General features: G+C 34.9%; 1 protein-coding gene across 1 annotated transcript; it reads right to left on the bottom strand.

Annotated features, from left to right (window-relative positions):
* Nucleotides 1-4903: 4903 nt before the first annotated feature.
* LOC104102193 (uncharacterized) lies at nucleotides 4904-11669 on the bottom strand. The gene is made up of 7 exons (XM_070182673.1): nucleotides 11419-11669; nucleotides 11261-11322; nucleotides 11083-11166; nucleotides 8069-8123; nucleotides 6756-6891; nucleotides 5385-5435; nucleotides 4904-5305 (listed from the first exon to the last, which is right to left on the bottom strand). Exons 1-7 carry the CDS (start codon nucleotides 11534-11536, stop codon nucleotides 5206-5208), a joined length of 606 nt encoding a protein of 201 aa, XP_070038774.1. The 5' UTR covers nucleotides 11537-11669; the 3' UTR covers nucleotides 4904-5205.
* Nucleotides 11670-17013: the final 5344 nt, after the last annotated feature.

Here is a 17013-nt window from a genome sequence, read left to right as displayed (position 1 = left end):
AAATTTTAGCTAGCGGATATACCAATTTTATATTTTGCCCCACTAAATTCATATGCAGCGTAGCAATGTTTGAACTTTGAAGTGTTAAAAATCCTAAATCCAAGAAATATATCATATGAGAATTTAGTTTGTTTGTCTAAAGCCCGCTATCTATTAGATTGCTATTTGATTTTTTTTGCTAATGTGTCTGGCACATCCACAAGTCTGTTTGTAGCTTTTATTTTGGAGCAGTTACTGTATTTATGATTGATGAAAATTTAATATGAAGAATTTATCAAGTGTCATAACCACTCTATGCGGGCGAATCTGTGATTGAAATATTTAAGCACGCCTAATAGTTGCCTAGCATATAAGTTAATTAAGAATAATTAAGTTATCGAGCTATTTTAATTATAAAAGGAATCTGATTTTATTGGAGTTGCTTTGAGAAACTAATACTTAAAAACTTAGAAGGTCTCAAGTAAATCACATAAAACTAGCTTCATGTGCGCCTCATGTGCTCTCGTGCGTCACGCGTGCATCTTTTGTATATTAGTAAAAACAAACTATTCAAAAATCTAATATATTCTCAAAATCTATGTATGACATATAAAACAAATTTAAAAGGAAAAAAAATTAAAGTATAATTTATATATCAAGAGACAGTGTACTCATCGTAGTTGCATCGGAAAGATGCAAGATAATCCATTAGACGTAGAGATAGAGGGGAATCCTGTAGTGGAGACGCAAGATGTATAGATTACAATTATCGTAGTAAGCTTACTATAAATTGAAAAGTATAAATTTTTAGCCGCTCTAGAAGATAATAGCCAATAAAATATATATTTTTGAATATATTTATATTTTTGAATATATATATATATATATATATATATATATATATATATTTTTGAATATATATATATATATATATAATTTTTAGCTAGCGGATATACCACTTTTATATTTTGCCCCACTAAATTCATATGCAGCGTAGCAATGTTTGAACTTTGAAGTGTTAAAAATCCCCAATCCAAGAAATATATCATATGAGGTTTTAGTTTGTTTGTCTAAAGCCCGCTATCTATTAGATTGCTATTTGATTTTTGTTGCTAATGTGTCTGGCACATCCACAAGTCTGTTTGTAGCTTTTATTTTGGAGCAGTTACTGTATTTATGATTGATGAAAATTTAATATGAAGAATTTATCAAGTGTCATAACCACTCTATGCGGGCGAATCTGTGATTGAAATATTTAAGCACGCCTAATAGTTCCCTAGCATATAAGTTAATTAAGAATAATTAAGTTATCGAGCTATTTTAATTATAAAAGGAATCTGATTTTATTGGAGTTGCTTTGAGAAACTAATACTTAAAAACTTAGAAGGTCTCAAGTAAATCACATAAAACTAGCTTCATGTGCGCCTCATGTGCTCTTGTGCGTCACGCGGGCATCTTTTGTATATTAGTATAAACAAACTATTCAAAAATCTAATATATTCTCAAAATCTATGTATGACATATAAAACAAATTTAAAAGGAAAAAAATTAAAGTATAATATATATATATATATATATCATATATATATATATATATATATATATATATATATATATATCAGGAGACAGTGTACTCGTCGTAGTTGTATCGGAAAGATGCAAGATAATCCATTAGACGTAGAGATGGAGGGGAATCCTATAGAGGAAACGCAAGATGCAGAGATTTGTACGGTCTGCAGGGAAGCGATGATGGGAGGAGAACTCGAGCTTCCATGCGATCACAAGTTTCACCCTAATTGCATCCATGAATGAATGTCCAATTCTGCTACATGCCTAGTCTGTAGCCGCACTATATAGTATTTTATAGTTGCGACAATGTTGTTGTTTACATGCAAATAAATATATTAATTTTAAATATTTTTGTACTGGATTGAGTTTAATAGTTCTCGTGATTTACATGACTTGGGCAATTCGTATGAAATAAAGTTTAAATTTACTGATTTTTTTTAGTTTTTTTATAACTGCACGGCGCACTCAAATTCTCTAATTACTTTGTTATTTACAAGGAACGTAGTAAGCTTACTATAAATTGAGAAACGTAAATTTTTAGCCGTTCCAAAAGATAATTACCGACAAAATGTATATTTTTGAGAATATATATATATTATATAATTTTTACATGGCGGATATACCACTTTTATATTTTGCCCCACTAAATTCATATGCAGCGTCACGATATTTGAATTTAAACGTATTGAAATCCTCAAATCCAAGAGATATGTCATACGAGGCTTTAATTTGTTTGTTTAAATCTCACTATCTATTGGATTGCTATTGTGTTTTCATTGCTAATGGGCCAAGTGAAATGGTCGAAGTAATAGCACGAGTTAGTCACTTTTCAGCATTGTAATTGAGAAATAGTCACTTCCATGGTATTGTAATCTTCGGAAGTAAAGCACCATGAAAATGTCCCGGAGTTTCACACGTGAAAATATAAAATCCCATGACAATGACTATTTTCCAATTATATGGGATGGAAAGTGGCTATTTGTGAATTTTGCCCCTAATGATCTACTATGTTCATTAAATAGTCGATGAATGAAAATAATTAATGTAAGGGAAACTAATCACATGATTAGTCCTTTTTAACTCATCTTTTATTGATCTAACTAATTTAATCCCAATTTCTCTTATGAAGCCAGTACCATGCATGATGAAACCAAATGGATGTAAAAAAAACTTAAAATTAATTGAATGGAAACCTTCATAAAGCACTACACTTTAGAGCCTAATTACCATACGTAACTATAGTTTGCCTAATTACTATTCGTAGCTACTGTTCAATTGTTATAAGATTGTATCACTTGTATTTAGACGCTCAACGAATACAAGATGTGTTTAAATCAACTATATTCGTTCACACAATTGTATTTGTTCGCATAACGAATACAACCTTTATCAATCGTATTCGTTCGCACGAGGCAAAATACGGGTGTATACAAAGGATATAACATGTATAACCAAGGTAAATACAAAAATAAAATGCTCTTATTGAGAGTCGAGCTCCAAATCTCTACTTACTAAGCAGGTGCTCTAACCAACTGAGCAATGAAAGCTTATTGCTCTCTTGTTACAAATCTTTTGTTTCAATACTATAGTTTTTTTTTTTGGCTACAAAATTCAAATATAGCTATGAATGATATTTTTTTGAAAAGTATAGTTATAAATGGTAAATACAGTATAAATGCTTGTTGTGTCATGTATATAGTCCAACATAAAGTTGCCTTGGGCCTAAAGAGGCTGATACATGTTTTAGCTCGCTATATTTTGGGTTCTTGTAACCGTTGCCAAAAGCTTGTAATAAAGGCCACACAGATGAAAGCATGCCCGCAAATATCTTTAGCAACGCGTTTCTGGTGGCCTTAGGCGAAATTTGTTGTAGTGACTCGTCTTTTGATTTATACCTTTATAACTGAATATTTTAGAAAATATACACAAAGACACACACTAAGTCTGTATTCTCGTTTGGTTAATAGTTAGTAAATGTAGTAGTAGTATTTTATACCAACTAATTAAATTTAAAAGCTAGATCCGCATGAGATCGATGATAATATAAGAAAATAAGTCTTTAACCTAACTCAATCTTAAAAACTAGTTCACGAGGAGATTATTCAAAACCATATAAGGAGTTAAAACAACATTTCTTCGATCAATGCGACACACTTAGTTGCCCCCCCCCCCCCCCCCCCATGTCCATGCTTAAACATCTGGAAGGTGGATAAATATAACATCAGAGACCAATATAAAATAAATCAAGAATACGAATGAGTCTGATTCTGATCAATGCGACACACTTAGTTGACCCCCCCCCCCCCCCCATGTCCATGCTTAAACATCTGGAAGGTGGATAAATATAACATCAGAGACCAATATAAAATAAATCAAGAATACGAATGAGTCTGATTCTGATATGTTAAGAAAATTGACCTTGACGTTCGTCAAATCCAGTAAATTTTGTTCAAACGAGGAGATTATTCAAAACCATATAAGGAGTTAAAACAATATTTCTTCGATCAATGCGACACACTTAGTTGAGCCCCCTCCCCCCCCCCCCCCCCCCATATCCATGCTTAAACATCTGGAAGGTGGATAAATATAACATCAGAGACCAATATAAAATAAATCAAGAATAAGAATAAGTCTGATTCTGATATGTTAAGAAAATTGACCTTGACGTTCGTCAAATCCAGTAAATTTTGTTCAAACCTTGTATTTGTATTAAGAAATCTAATGAATATGTACAAATTATTAATTTAGAACTCAATAATTTAAAACCATTATACTCCCGAACCCATAAGATTCAAATCCTAGCTCCGCCTCTGATTAGTTCTACAACGACAATTTTTTCTTATTCACCAAACAATGTTTTAGTTTATGCAGAGTTCTATGGTAGGATTTATTATTCGTGCTTTCGTTGAGCGAGGGTCTATCAGAAACATTTTCTCTATCTTTATGGGGTAGGGGTAAAATTTGTATATACAGTACCCTCCCCAACCTCTCTGTATTCACAAGGTAGGGGTAAAGTCTGCGCATACACTACCCTCCTTAGACCCCGTTTGTGAGATTACACTGAGTTTATTGGTGTTGGATTCATTATTCCTATATCATCAACCAAATGAACGCTTGGTGTATAAAGTACAAACTAACTGCTGGACAATCCTCTTTGATCTCTTGTTGCGTCAACAATTTGTACACAAAGGTAAGCGTGTGAAACTTGGGAAATATATTCGCTTTTGTTGCTTTAATCTGAATCACAGACAATTAACAGTAAAAAGCCAAGCATAATAACGTGCGTAATCAAATCAAACATTTACACGAATTCATAAGCATATTCAAACAGCCAGAATTCGCAGGGGAACAAAAATTTCCACCAGAACGAAAGTATATTAGTACCAGGAACAAAGTATTTACAGTGCCATATATATATCAAAACAGAGAATTCCCATTGAGGGAAATGGGAATGATGGAATAAAAGAGCTTCCGCCATTAATTTCAGCCCCTTCCTATCAGACAAACTCTCCGGAACTTTACAGTACATCTCATAGTCATCGTACACCAGACAAAAAAAGAGGGAAAATCTATAATGGAACTAGTTGAGTGCTATAAATCGATTAGGGCGACACTCTTAACTGGCTTTAAGGGCCCATAAATACATCCTCTAAACTCTTACCTGGCTTTATATGCATACATATATCTTCTAAGTTTCCGTATTTCTTCAGATGACACATTTAGTAAATGGTCTACGTAAATGCAGATTCCAGCTCCACTGCAATTTCAAAGTTCGATGATAGTTTTTCAGCAGAAGGCATAATTAAGAATGTGGAAACAGTCAAAAACAGGCTTACCTAAGGGGCCCTACTGGTAGCCACAAAATATCCCATCTAAATTTGGCCAACCTGCAAAAGACATGCAAAACGTATGTCAAACCAACAGCTTTATAGGGCCTAAGGGTCCAAAGTGATGAATGCAAGCAAAGACACGAGTATGCACATAGGTTTATACATGTATGAGAAAGGAGAGAGGGCAGCTGAATAAAGGCGTTGATCACTTTAGTACATGGATGTGCCAAAGGTGTATATAAGGAAAAGGCTTAAAAATATGCCTTTACTATCGAATACTTAAAATTACCCTACTATTGATCAAATATATCCTCCAATTAAAGGAGGTGCCACATAGCAGCCATTTAAGCCTAAAAAATACTTTTTTTTTCTTCTTTCTTTCCTTCTCTTCTCCACGATCCAAACCCTCCATCAATGGCAGCCTGTTTCCATTAGTAGCTAAAACAAAGTTTCAAATAAAGTCAAGAATGAGATCTACAAAAAGTCTAATCTATGAAATATGAGCAACGAGAACCGACCAATTATACTTGGTTTGGATAAAGGATATCACCAACAAACAATTAAGAAGTAACATGTTGATAACCTCTGGCTTGTACACACATATCTTACTGGTATATTCTCTGATTCAATGTCTGAAAGACTCTTTTATATATTCCATTTGTTTATAGTTTCTTTAAGAAACAGTGAGAAACAGTCATGGAACTCAAGAACAAAGCAACGTTCATTTTTTTTGCAGAGATATCTCTCTCCATTTTCATCTGCTTCTGCAAGTTGCCATATATAAATGGGGTAAGGAGTTGAAGGGATAAGGGAAGAAGCTGCCAAAATGAACTGAAATTTCATGAAGAAAAAATATTCTTAGGGTTTAATTTTTTGGGTCGGTTATCGGGTCGGGTCTGTGTAAAAAATAAATTCGGATGGGCCAAATTCTTAAATGTCTGCCAGCACCTCCGTTAACTGGAGGGTATTTTTGATCAATATTAGCACGGTAAGGGTTATTCTGAACCAATAGTATAACGGAGGGTAATTTTAAACAATATTCAACAGCAAAGCGATATTTTTGACCCTTTTCCGTAGTATATATGGCCTATCACGACTACAGAAAATATGATGGCAGTTTCTATCAGATGTATAGGATTCATTGTCAATAAAAGGAAAAGATCATTAGTAGAAAAAGAAACTGGAAACTGTTAAAATGCAGTGGCAAGGGACTATCCACAATATTCTGAGCTCATTCGTAGGAAACCAACAGGCAAAATTAAATGCTCTACTCGGTTACTCCTTCAGTTTCAGTTGTTTAGGTAGTTTAAAATCCCAAAAGTGGCTGTTGAGTATAGTTAGAAGTAAAATAAAACCTTACTGTGCTAAGAAGCTCACCTTAGCATGTGATGCAACCAAAACACTGCTACAATAATGCCAATGCAGCACGAAGACCATAGCCACCTCCTATGATATTTCGATTCATGCAGTAAGCCCTTTATGGTCATTAAGCACGTCAAAATAGCTGCCCAATCTGAGAATTTTTCAAGCGAATGACAACAATTAGGACATAAAGTATAAAACAACTGTTTCTCATCTGATTAATGATAGCGCATGATTTCCAGCAAATTCAAGACTGAAATTAATAATTCCATAAAGATCATTACAAATATAATCATCAGAGAAGACATTTAGTCATGCTCTCTATGAACTCGGAACAACTGACTTTCAATTGTAGAAAATTACCAAATGCTAGCATGCTTAAATGCTTTTTGACCCAAACCAAGAAGTAATACTAACATTTACCAGTAACTTATTTGTGGTACAAAATAAGTCAATCCCCTCCTTCATTGATTATCTTTTTTTCTCCTTTATCTACTTTCAGATGGTAAAAGATGCTCAATAGAAGTTTCCAGCAGTCCCGGAAATTCTTCAATGCTTGTGAGCCCCTCCAAAGGATGGAAGGATTTATAACCGTGTAAGAGATACATTACTTGTTGAGCAAGCTTATAACAACGCTCATTTGCATTTATTCTCCACCTTATACCAAAGAATTATCGTAACCAATATAGTGACTGAATACTTACTCCCTCCGTTTCATTTTATATGACAGTATTTGACTAATCACAAATTTTAAGATTTTGTTTGACTTACATATCACATTTGTGATGGTACAATAAAAATATTAAACTAATGGTTGAAAAGTCAGTTTGATAGAGGAAACATCATATCAAAGTCTAAAAGTTGAGTAATTTAATGTTTGAATTCTTGAAAGTTGTGATTGTTCTATAAAAATGAAACGATGTCAATCATTTTGGGAAGTCCCAAAATATAAAGAGAGTCATAAACTGGAAAGGAGGGAGTATCATCTTCCCAAAAATTATTCAAGTGATTTAACTGAACCTGGAAGTTTGTAGGCAAATACACTATGAGATGAAAATAACACAAAGGGTTTCTATGTGTCCATTGTAGCCAACCTTTACTATGGGCCACATCATGTTGTATCCATCAACAATCCTCAAAAATTTACCACTGACATAATAAAGCCCAATGCATCATAAGACTTGTCTTCCTAGAAAGAAAGGAATCAAACTGCAGGAAATTGGAAGTGGTAGGCCATGACCAGAAAGGTGCTGTGTTAAGAGAGCTTTTTTAAGCACTAAATAAGCTGCAATGCCAAAGAAAACAGTTAAGAAGTAAAAGGGACAAACCTGCAACAATGATGGCCCATGAGTCAACTTCATACATGAAATAAGCATGATATCGCTGTTAACCATATTAAAATACTGAAATCAGTAGCAGGCATTAAGGAGGAAGATAGTATAGTAGATATTTCACATAATTTGTACTCTGTTTAGAATTTACGATCACCTCTTCAGTGGAAAGTAAATACTGCTGTCACATTAGCCTTGTCTTTAAAGTAAAAAGCGAATGTCTTTTACGTATTTTGCAGTAGCTTTAACAAAGAAGCATAAGCATCAACATATCTTTGATGCTTATAGAGCATATACATCTCTAAACTTTCCTGTAAGCTAATCCAACTATCTAACATCCACTTCTCTTCCTAAAAGTTTGTTCAGTGCTAGTATGACCAATATTCAGATAACTCTCCTGCAGGGTACTCCAAGAAATTCCAATATAAACGAAATAAGAGAAAGAATCATATCAAACAAGAAATTCCAATAAAAAAGAAATAAGAGAAAGAATCATATCAACGGAAATTGTGAGTTTAATATATAGAATCCATGTTTCAGCTTCTTTGATTTAAGACATCCTCGATTATTAGATGACATCCTCAAATTTCCATGAATATTTAACAATTAAACCTTGCCATTGAGCAATAATTCTAATGTAAATTAATGTTAACAATATGGAACACCAAAATTGTAGTTTTTACTGCTCTCTTTTCATGAAATAGATGAGATGGAGAACAGTAAGTCCATCAAATGGTGCACTTTACAAAGCTTCTCTCACCATTTTTTCTTTCAGATGATACTCTTCTTTCTCGTTGCACATGTTCTTATTCATCAGTCAAAATTTGCCATACAGATAAAATTTATTTACCAACAGCTCTTGTCCTAAAGATGATCCCTTTTTGTATTGAGTTGGCAGAGATTTCCATCTTAGGTTTTAAGATTCTTTTTAAGTTTCTACTGATTGTACTCTTGCTTGGATGGATGCATTCAGACTCCTAAACTACTACAACTTGAAGGATTCCTACTTTATTATAACACCAGGTTTGTAGTTTCAGTCCTCTGTTTCCAGTCCTGGGGTCCTCCCTTACCTTTTCTTCTGGGGTAGTAGGAGAGGTGAAAATGGAGGGAACTGAGTAAGCTAACAGAGCTTCTATGGAGAATTGAAAAGTCAAAACAAGACTTGTTACTTTAGTCCGATGACCAGAATGAATGATTCAATAAGAAAAGTCTAGTAATTGCATACAGTGAAGCTGCAGAACCTTATCGAAAAAACAAAGAAAAACAAAATAGTTAAGTTGTACAGAAGTTCAAACTTCAAAGAAATACTATTTCTCCTCTCATCATTCTGAACTCAACTTTGTGTCATACAAGATTGAAAGGAATATAACACCAAAACCTTTTCTCAGGAATTCTGTGCTAGCAAATACTATTCGGAGAACTTAAATGAGCTCAAAGCTCTTCAACCGCTGCCGTTCAACTATCTTAAAAATTCATTTCAGGGGAGGAGTCTCAAAAAGAAAATTCTTCCTTCTCGAAAGCCCATCACAGGCAAAAGAAAAAAAAGAAAAAGGATTAAAAAGTGGCATCTAAGGGTGAATACTTATATTTCTTGGTAGAAACATGAAACTTCTTGACATATTCATAAACATGAATGGCATTACTCATTAGTAAACGAGGCGTCATATCAATCTTATGAGTCGAATCATGGAAAAACCGTGTTAAACCAAAAACTCTGTCAAAACAAAAACTACATAGACATTTATTCTGTGTAAAATGGTATTTCCTCTAAGCTAAACTGGATATAAGTTATGGTGAAGCCTCTTGATCAAAAAGAATATCTAATGAAGCCTCACTTTCCCTCGGAGATCAAAAAGTTCCAGTTCTCTATGCTTGATTTAGTTTCTCGCATGAATCTATGCTCCGCTAGCTTGATCTCAGGGCCCCAGCTAAATGGATGGGTCATAAAAATGATTGATAAAGACCGAGGAACTGTTCTAATACATGCCTCTGTCATTTGGCACTCATGAGAACTCTATCTATTCAAATCATCTAAATTGCCACCAAGGAGTGCTCCTTGTTTGGTATGATGGAAAACTTTACCAGTGAGTATATTATCCATACTAAAAGCATTTTCTAACATTTGGTTACGACATATCACTTGCTTCAACCAACATTTATACTTTTTTTTTCAATCTCTACTGTTGAAATATCACCAAAACACTATTCTCATACCCTAGAATCCACTATATATAATTATCAAATGTCAGAATACTTTATACCCAACCAAACACCGGAAACGAATCCAGAAAATGATTTCGCAATCTAAATTAAAAAAATTGAGTTTGCAATGTAAAAAACTAAATCATTTTCAACAAAAAAATAAAACATTTTGTATAAAAACAGTTTCCTACATACTAACTGCATCCTAAAGATGATGACAAGCTTGTCCACCTTCCCTAATTTCACTTTCAAAAACCTGCCTTAAAAAGAGGCCTGGAACAACCGCATGGATGTGCATGAGATAGATGATGAAGGTAAGGAAATTAACTTTGGTGGCCTGAAAGTTATTGTAAGAAGCTACATGATTAAAACAAATTATATTTTTTCTTTGTAATGGTTGTCCTGGGCATAATAAATAATTTAGTTTGCTTCTCTTTTTTTCTCTCTTTAATAATGGTAGCGTTTACGCCAGCTTTGGAGCTAAATGTGTTAAAGGCGGTTCAATTGAATCCGCTTCATCTGAAAATAACAGTGTAAATTGGGTAAAACAAACTTTTTGTATATTCATGAATTGTGGAATCCCCTTTACTTACTGTGCAAGTTAGCACTTTTCGAATCCCCTTACTAAAATGTTTGGCTCTGCCACTAGTTTGCCCCAGTTTGTGGGCATATTGACTATTCCACGAGGTACTTGCTACCTTAAAACCAGCCCTGGCAACTCTTGGTTTTTGTTTACTTCTTCTTGCATAATGCATACCATTAACAAGATACAAAGTCAAAATACATTTGGAGAAGGAGCAGAGGCATACCAATTCCCAGGGATAGTAGGCCTGTTGATAGATTGAATATATGAGAAAAGCCGCATAACATAAAAGTAGCCCCGAGAACACACCCTGCATGACACGAACACACGTTAATAACACAAGTAGTAAAATGGTACCAAATATAGAAAAAGTTAGTGTGAAATTTATAAGGTAATACACGTACCCTCCAGAGAAGAGATTGCTGAGTTTCAACTTTCTCGAGAGATCGAACTAACTCCTCTTGTTCTGCAAATTCAAAATTGAACAAATTAAAAACCCTAAGTATTAGTAGTATTGAGGAGTTTTACGAACAACGATTAGAAAGAAGCCATGGATGATGACCTTGGGTATCAATGGGACGACCATCGTCGCGAGTAGGTAAAGAGAATTTATCGTCCTCGTCGTACTGAGATTCTCGTCGAGAATTTCTCCATTTTCTCGTTAGCTTCTGCATCACCATCTATATCATCCTCCTCGTCAATGTCTTCGACTTTTGTGACTTTGAGCAAAGCTTCTCTGCTTCCCGCAACGGTGTCGTTCCGCGAATGGAGTAGTGTGTTGCTAAATTTGCCAACTGGGTCGGGTGGACCAAATTCGGCCCGGCCACGATCCTGCTTTTTTAAATTTAAAAAAAACACTATTTATGTTTGATTCGGTTAAGAAAATTATTGAGAAAATAGCCTCGAATTAAAATTTTAAAGTGCGTTAGTCAAAATTTTAAAATATACTGGTCAGAAATTTAAAGCACCAAAAATCTTGATGATCACCAAAATTATCGCAATCGTTAAAATTTTGACGAAATATCATAAGATTTGCCCGAGAATTTTGGACCAGTGTGCTTTAAAAATCTGATCCGAAACTGTTTTTCCAATTTTTTTTTTTTTTATCGGGGTCAAAATTCAAACGCTGGAACCAAATAATCCTATTTATGGGCCTGACTTTAGACCAATTCAAAGTGGACCTGACTTCTTATGAACTGGCTCGGAAAAGGACCGGCCCATTAAGTAAAAATTGCACGGGACGCCCTATTTGGTCGCCCCCATTTAACCTATACCTATACTTTTAAAATTATTTAATCTATACCCTAATTTTAACAAGTTCAGACGCCTCCTCTTCTTCCTCCTGACCTATGCGCTCCTTTCTCCCTTCTCTTCTTGTCTATCAAATTAACTTTTCAACCACTACTTTAATATATTCACTAATAAAATGTGACGTCAAATTAACAACTTAACTTACATTTGATCAAATATTGTCATAAAATAACAAAACAGAGTATTGTTATTGTTCTATTTGAATTCAGAAACCCTGTCAACGGAAGGTAAAACGTGGGCTTCTGCAAATTTTACAATCCTTTATTTTGCAAGCTCGAGATACAAATCCAAATGCATCGAGAGCGCAACAGATACTCTCTAGTTTATCTTGTTATGTGTTTATCTCATACTGAATATACAGAAGTTCCAAATCCAGTATGAAGAACATGAATATGATGCCAAACCAGCTCTTAGTTACACTGAAAAGTTAATTTGTCCTGAAGTTTGCACTACAAATTGAAGAACTTCAGACTAATTTGTCTTAAGTTTACACTATGAAGTGAGGGAAAACTGAAGTTTGCCCCTTGCAATATGAACTAAAGTTCCTGAAGTTTGCACTACAAATTGAAGAAGATCAGACTAATTTGTTTGAAGTTTGCACTATGAAGTGAGAGGAAACTGAAGTTTTCCCTTGCATTATGAACTGAAATTTGCGTGATTGCCTTTGCAAGTCAGGCCAAACTTCAGGCAAAAATATCTGAAGTTTTGCTTTGATAAGGCTACACTTCATGCAAAAAAATCTGAAGTTCAAATTTCAGACATAAATTTTTGCTACTTCAGGCCCGTATGCCTAAAGTTATCCGAAAAGTGTGTACGCTTGCAATTTTTTTTGCAAAGCGGGTATAGGTTAAAATGTGACCCAAAAAGTGGGCATAGATGCAAATCCTCCGCCCATTAAAGGAACAAATGGGTTGCTGGTCATATTCATTGTTTGCTTTTTCTATCAATATGTATAGATTATACATAATTATGCATATATAATACATAAATTATGCGTATATTATACCACCACCATCTATTTTTAATTTAAGTGATTGAGTTGGCTGCTATTTGGGTTAATTCTTCTTTATTAAAACAAAATTTTCGGAATAATCATACTAGCTTTAACTTCATAGCATAACAAACATGGATTATTCACTTTTGTAGACTAAAAGACACAGAGCTTAATGCTAAGATTACATAAGATCAAATAATAGAAAATTTACAAGAAGTGGAGAGAAAAAATCAACAAACCATCATAGTTATCCTTTCAAGTGAATGCTTTTGCAGCAAGTCTTCGACCCCCACCAAATTAAAGTTGATTGGCATTGATCATATTTATCTCCTAGAAGACCAAACGTCAAGTTAATACAAGAAATTATAGGTCAAAATCATGGCTGTCAACATCAAATTGTACAGCTACTATTATACTTAGTCAAATTATTTAAATAATCTTTAGATAAGAAACCAAATAAAAAATAAAAAAATTAACTTGCTATTATTGTATTGTATTTTAAAGAGAAGCGCATGACAAGTACCTACTTAAAGAATGGTATATTTTTTGTGTTGTTGCTTAGGTTGACGGGAAACTCAATATGCCGGAAAATCACACAACATAAATACAATAATTTTTGGTATGTGTTTACTTCTTGTCTTGACAAAATCCTTGCACTATTTTTCTTAAAATATCACTGTCGCATTCTTCTGGTCAATAAAAAATATGATGCATATCACTTCTTTTCTTTTTATTTTATCTTTTCTCTGGTTTTGGAGGTGAGAATGCGTTTATTGAGTCAAGAATTCTTTAGTAGGAAGAGATGAGCGGCGGATGCAACTTTACGTTATGAATTCAACTTTTAACGAAACATAAATTTATGTATAAAAATTTATAAAAATTACAACAAGCAATAAATATGCATTGCTCATAACTTTAAATATATAATGAATTAAATCTTAAGAACTTTAACGATTGAACTCTAAATCTTAAATATTAGATTTCCCTCCACTGGTAGACATGTTCCCAACGGAAAGCGTTAGTGCTCAATATGTCACAATTTGAACTTTAGTACACGAATTCGAATACAGATAGTTCCATGACCATTAAATACTTCAACGTTTCTCAACTATGTGGGGAAAAAAAGGGGGATAGTAGACATATATTTAACCGTTTCAAATAAGAAAAAGAATTTCTGTCACCAATGGGTTAAATTACTAAAAGAAAATATAGGAGTTATAGAATTTGAATTCTATGTTTTTTTGTTTTTTTTTTGATATTGTAATGTAACAAGTGTCAATTTTAAGAAAAATATACCAAGAATGGGAAGATCAGTGATGGGTCAGTTACGGAATATGTGGTCTCACGCTGAATAATTCCTATGTGTTGAGGACATGAGCAGTAGGGGGCCACCATTTTACCCAAATGAATATTTCTCTGCAACTGACCGATTAATAAAGTTGGACATTTCCCTTGAATTATTAGCAATCGTCCTCTTTAGCTAGCATAGTATGTGGCGTCGTGGCACACATGCAAGAGTAGCGACAATTTCTGAATACGACCTCTCCCTACCAATTTTTAACAACCAGGCCCAGTTCATCTTCCTATAGCAAGGAGCATGTTTGATCCGGAGGAGGAAATAATTATAAGGAGCTGCTTTGGTAAATATGGGTAGGAGTGTAGAAATGAAACCGACAAATCGAACCAACTCGATAATCCGAGTCAAACCGATAAAAAAACGACTATAATTTAATTTGATATTTAAATTTAATAACCCGATACAATTAATTTGATTTAATAATTAAAAAATTCGAATCAACCCGACCTATGTACACCAAGTATGATTTCTTTGAAAGGTAAAGCTAATCCAAGTTCTGTAAACTCTTCTGTACTATCTAAAATGGAGCTACTTTATTCTTCCATTAGACAATTTAATTTGAAATAATAATCAAAAATTGAAGAAAAAAATTAGAGCTTTCTAGAAAAATTTAGACACGTGAATCTATCCATTATACTCTGAAATTTGTTAAAAGAATAAATATGAAACAATTTACTAACAAAGAACGAATACTTAGTTGAATAATATTAAAAAGCAACAACAACAATATACTCTACATATTAGGATTTAAAAGGAATAGTGTGTGCGCAAATCTTATCCCTATATTGTGCTAGATTTATAATATCAAAAAGAACATGAACAAATTTGTACCTTTCGCACTTCCAACTCTAAATTCATAGTATCTGTTGCATTGCGATAATTGAAATGTTACAATTGTTTGACAAAAAAATGTAGACTTTTGATTAAATTAATTAGTTTAGTATGACGAAAGCCTAAACCTAATTAATAATAATAACTTCATATCTATAATCGATTAACATAAATAGCACAAGAACAGTGTTGAGAGAAGATTAAATGTGATGTACATTCAATGTACATAGATCATTAATGATGTGGGATATCAAGCAAAAAATAATCGATAAATGATATTAAAGTAAATAAGGAGAATGATTCACCTAATATTGAATGAATTTCCTGAGGCGTGGAATTACGCCCGTAAGTATTTTCATTAAGTACTCATTTTGCTCGTTCTGGTCGTAGTCTAACCGTTCTGTCTTTTTCTCCAGCTGAGACCGAGGCCCCTCCTTTGGGCGCGGATATTCACGAATGGGTTAGCCAGATCTTCCCCTACATAGTGGGGATTCGTTGGTGGCCAGCCTTTTTTCAGAAGTTCGGGCCCAAGCTTTTAGCGACTAGTGAGTTTGTCCGTCCATATAGTGACTTTTTACGTATGTCGTCCTGACCTTGTGGTCGTGTGTTCGTCATAACTTTGGGAGTCATCGTTCTAATCACTTTTGCAGGCCGAGGGTATTCGAAGAGGCAAAAATCTCCTGCTCCGGCATTCCGTAAGAGGAAGGCCATTTCTGTTCCTACTGCTGTGGTGAGACCTGCTCGGTCGGCGACTACTGCAGCGGGTGTTTCCACTTCCCCTCTGCGTCTAGTTGACGAGGACGGTGAAGAAGGATCGTCGCCGACTGATGATAATCTGCTTCCCCGCAAGAGGCGATCCGTCGGTATCGGTGAGGGAAGTGTCTGCGTGGGATGTTCGGTGATGGATGACTTTGTCATCAGAGAAACGGAGACCATAGATCTCGGAGTTGGTACCGAACTGCTATCCACGATCCCGCCGCCGTCAGAGGCCGAGGAATGTATGTTGCTCATTGAGGCCGGAATGGGTATTGAAGGGTCGGGGACGCGAGCCCATGATGCCTTACAAGGGGGTGAGGCATCGACCTAGTTACCGACCGTCCTCTCGGATCGATACCAAGGGCAAAAGTGTTGCCGAAGAGGATTATGAGACGGGCTCTGATATGGAAGCCAATGAGGTTAGGATGATGAAGGAAGGACTCACCCGTCTTGAGGTGAGGTTGGAAGGGAGCACGCGGACTATTGCGATCCCTCTGGACCGGGATCTATTAGTTGACACGGAGGACGTGATCCCTTCTCTTGGTCCACTCTGTTCCGATGTGGAGGGTAAGACCCTCGAGAAGCTGAAGGATTCCACTTTGTCGAAGAGCATAACCGGCCTTGCTCTTAGGGTATGTTTGTTATTCCGTTTCCATATTCGTTTTTATGTTGATTCTCACTTTGTTCTTACCTGCTCTAGCTTTCTTTTCAGACTGTGATCTTGGAGATTGAAAGTTCCCGCCGAGAGGAGAGGCGTAAGGCTATCTTCCAAAAGATGGAGGCGAAAATATCGTGAATATTGTGATAAGCACCGTGAGCTTTGTCGGCGACTTCGTGGTAGTAGCAACTTACGGGCCCTTCGAAACGAGCTAAAGGAGAAGGATGGCGAATTGGTGAAGGTCATCAAA

Source organism: Nicotiana tomentosiformis, chromosome 8 (genome assembly GCF_000390325.3).
Source record: "Nicotiana tomentosiformis chromosome 8, ASM39032v3, whole genome shotgun sequence".
Classification (NCBI taxonomy): domain Eukaryota; kingdom Viridiplantae; phylum Streptophyta; class Magnoliopsida; order Solanales; family Solanaceae; genus Nicotiana; species Nicotiana tomentosiformis.
The sequence above is the reverse complement of the archived record's forward strand: the minus strand, read 5'-3'. Positions and strand labels throughout refer to the sequence as shown.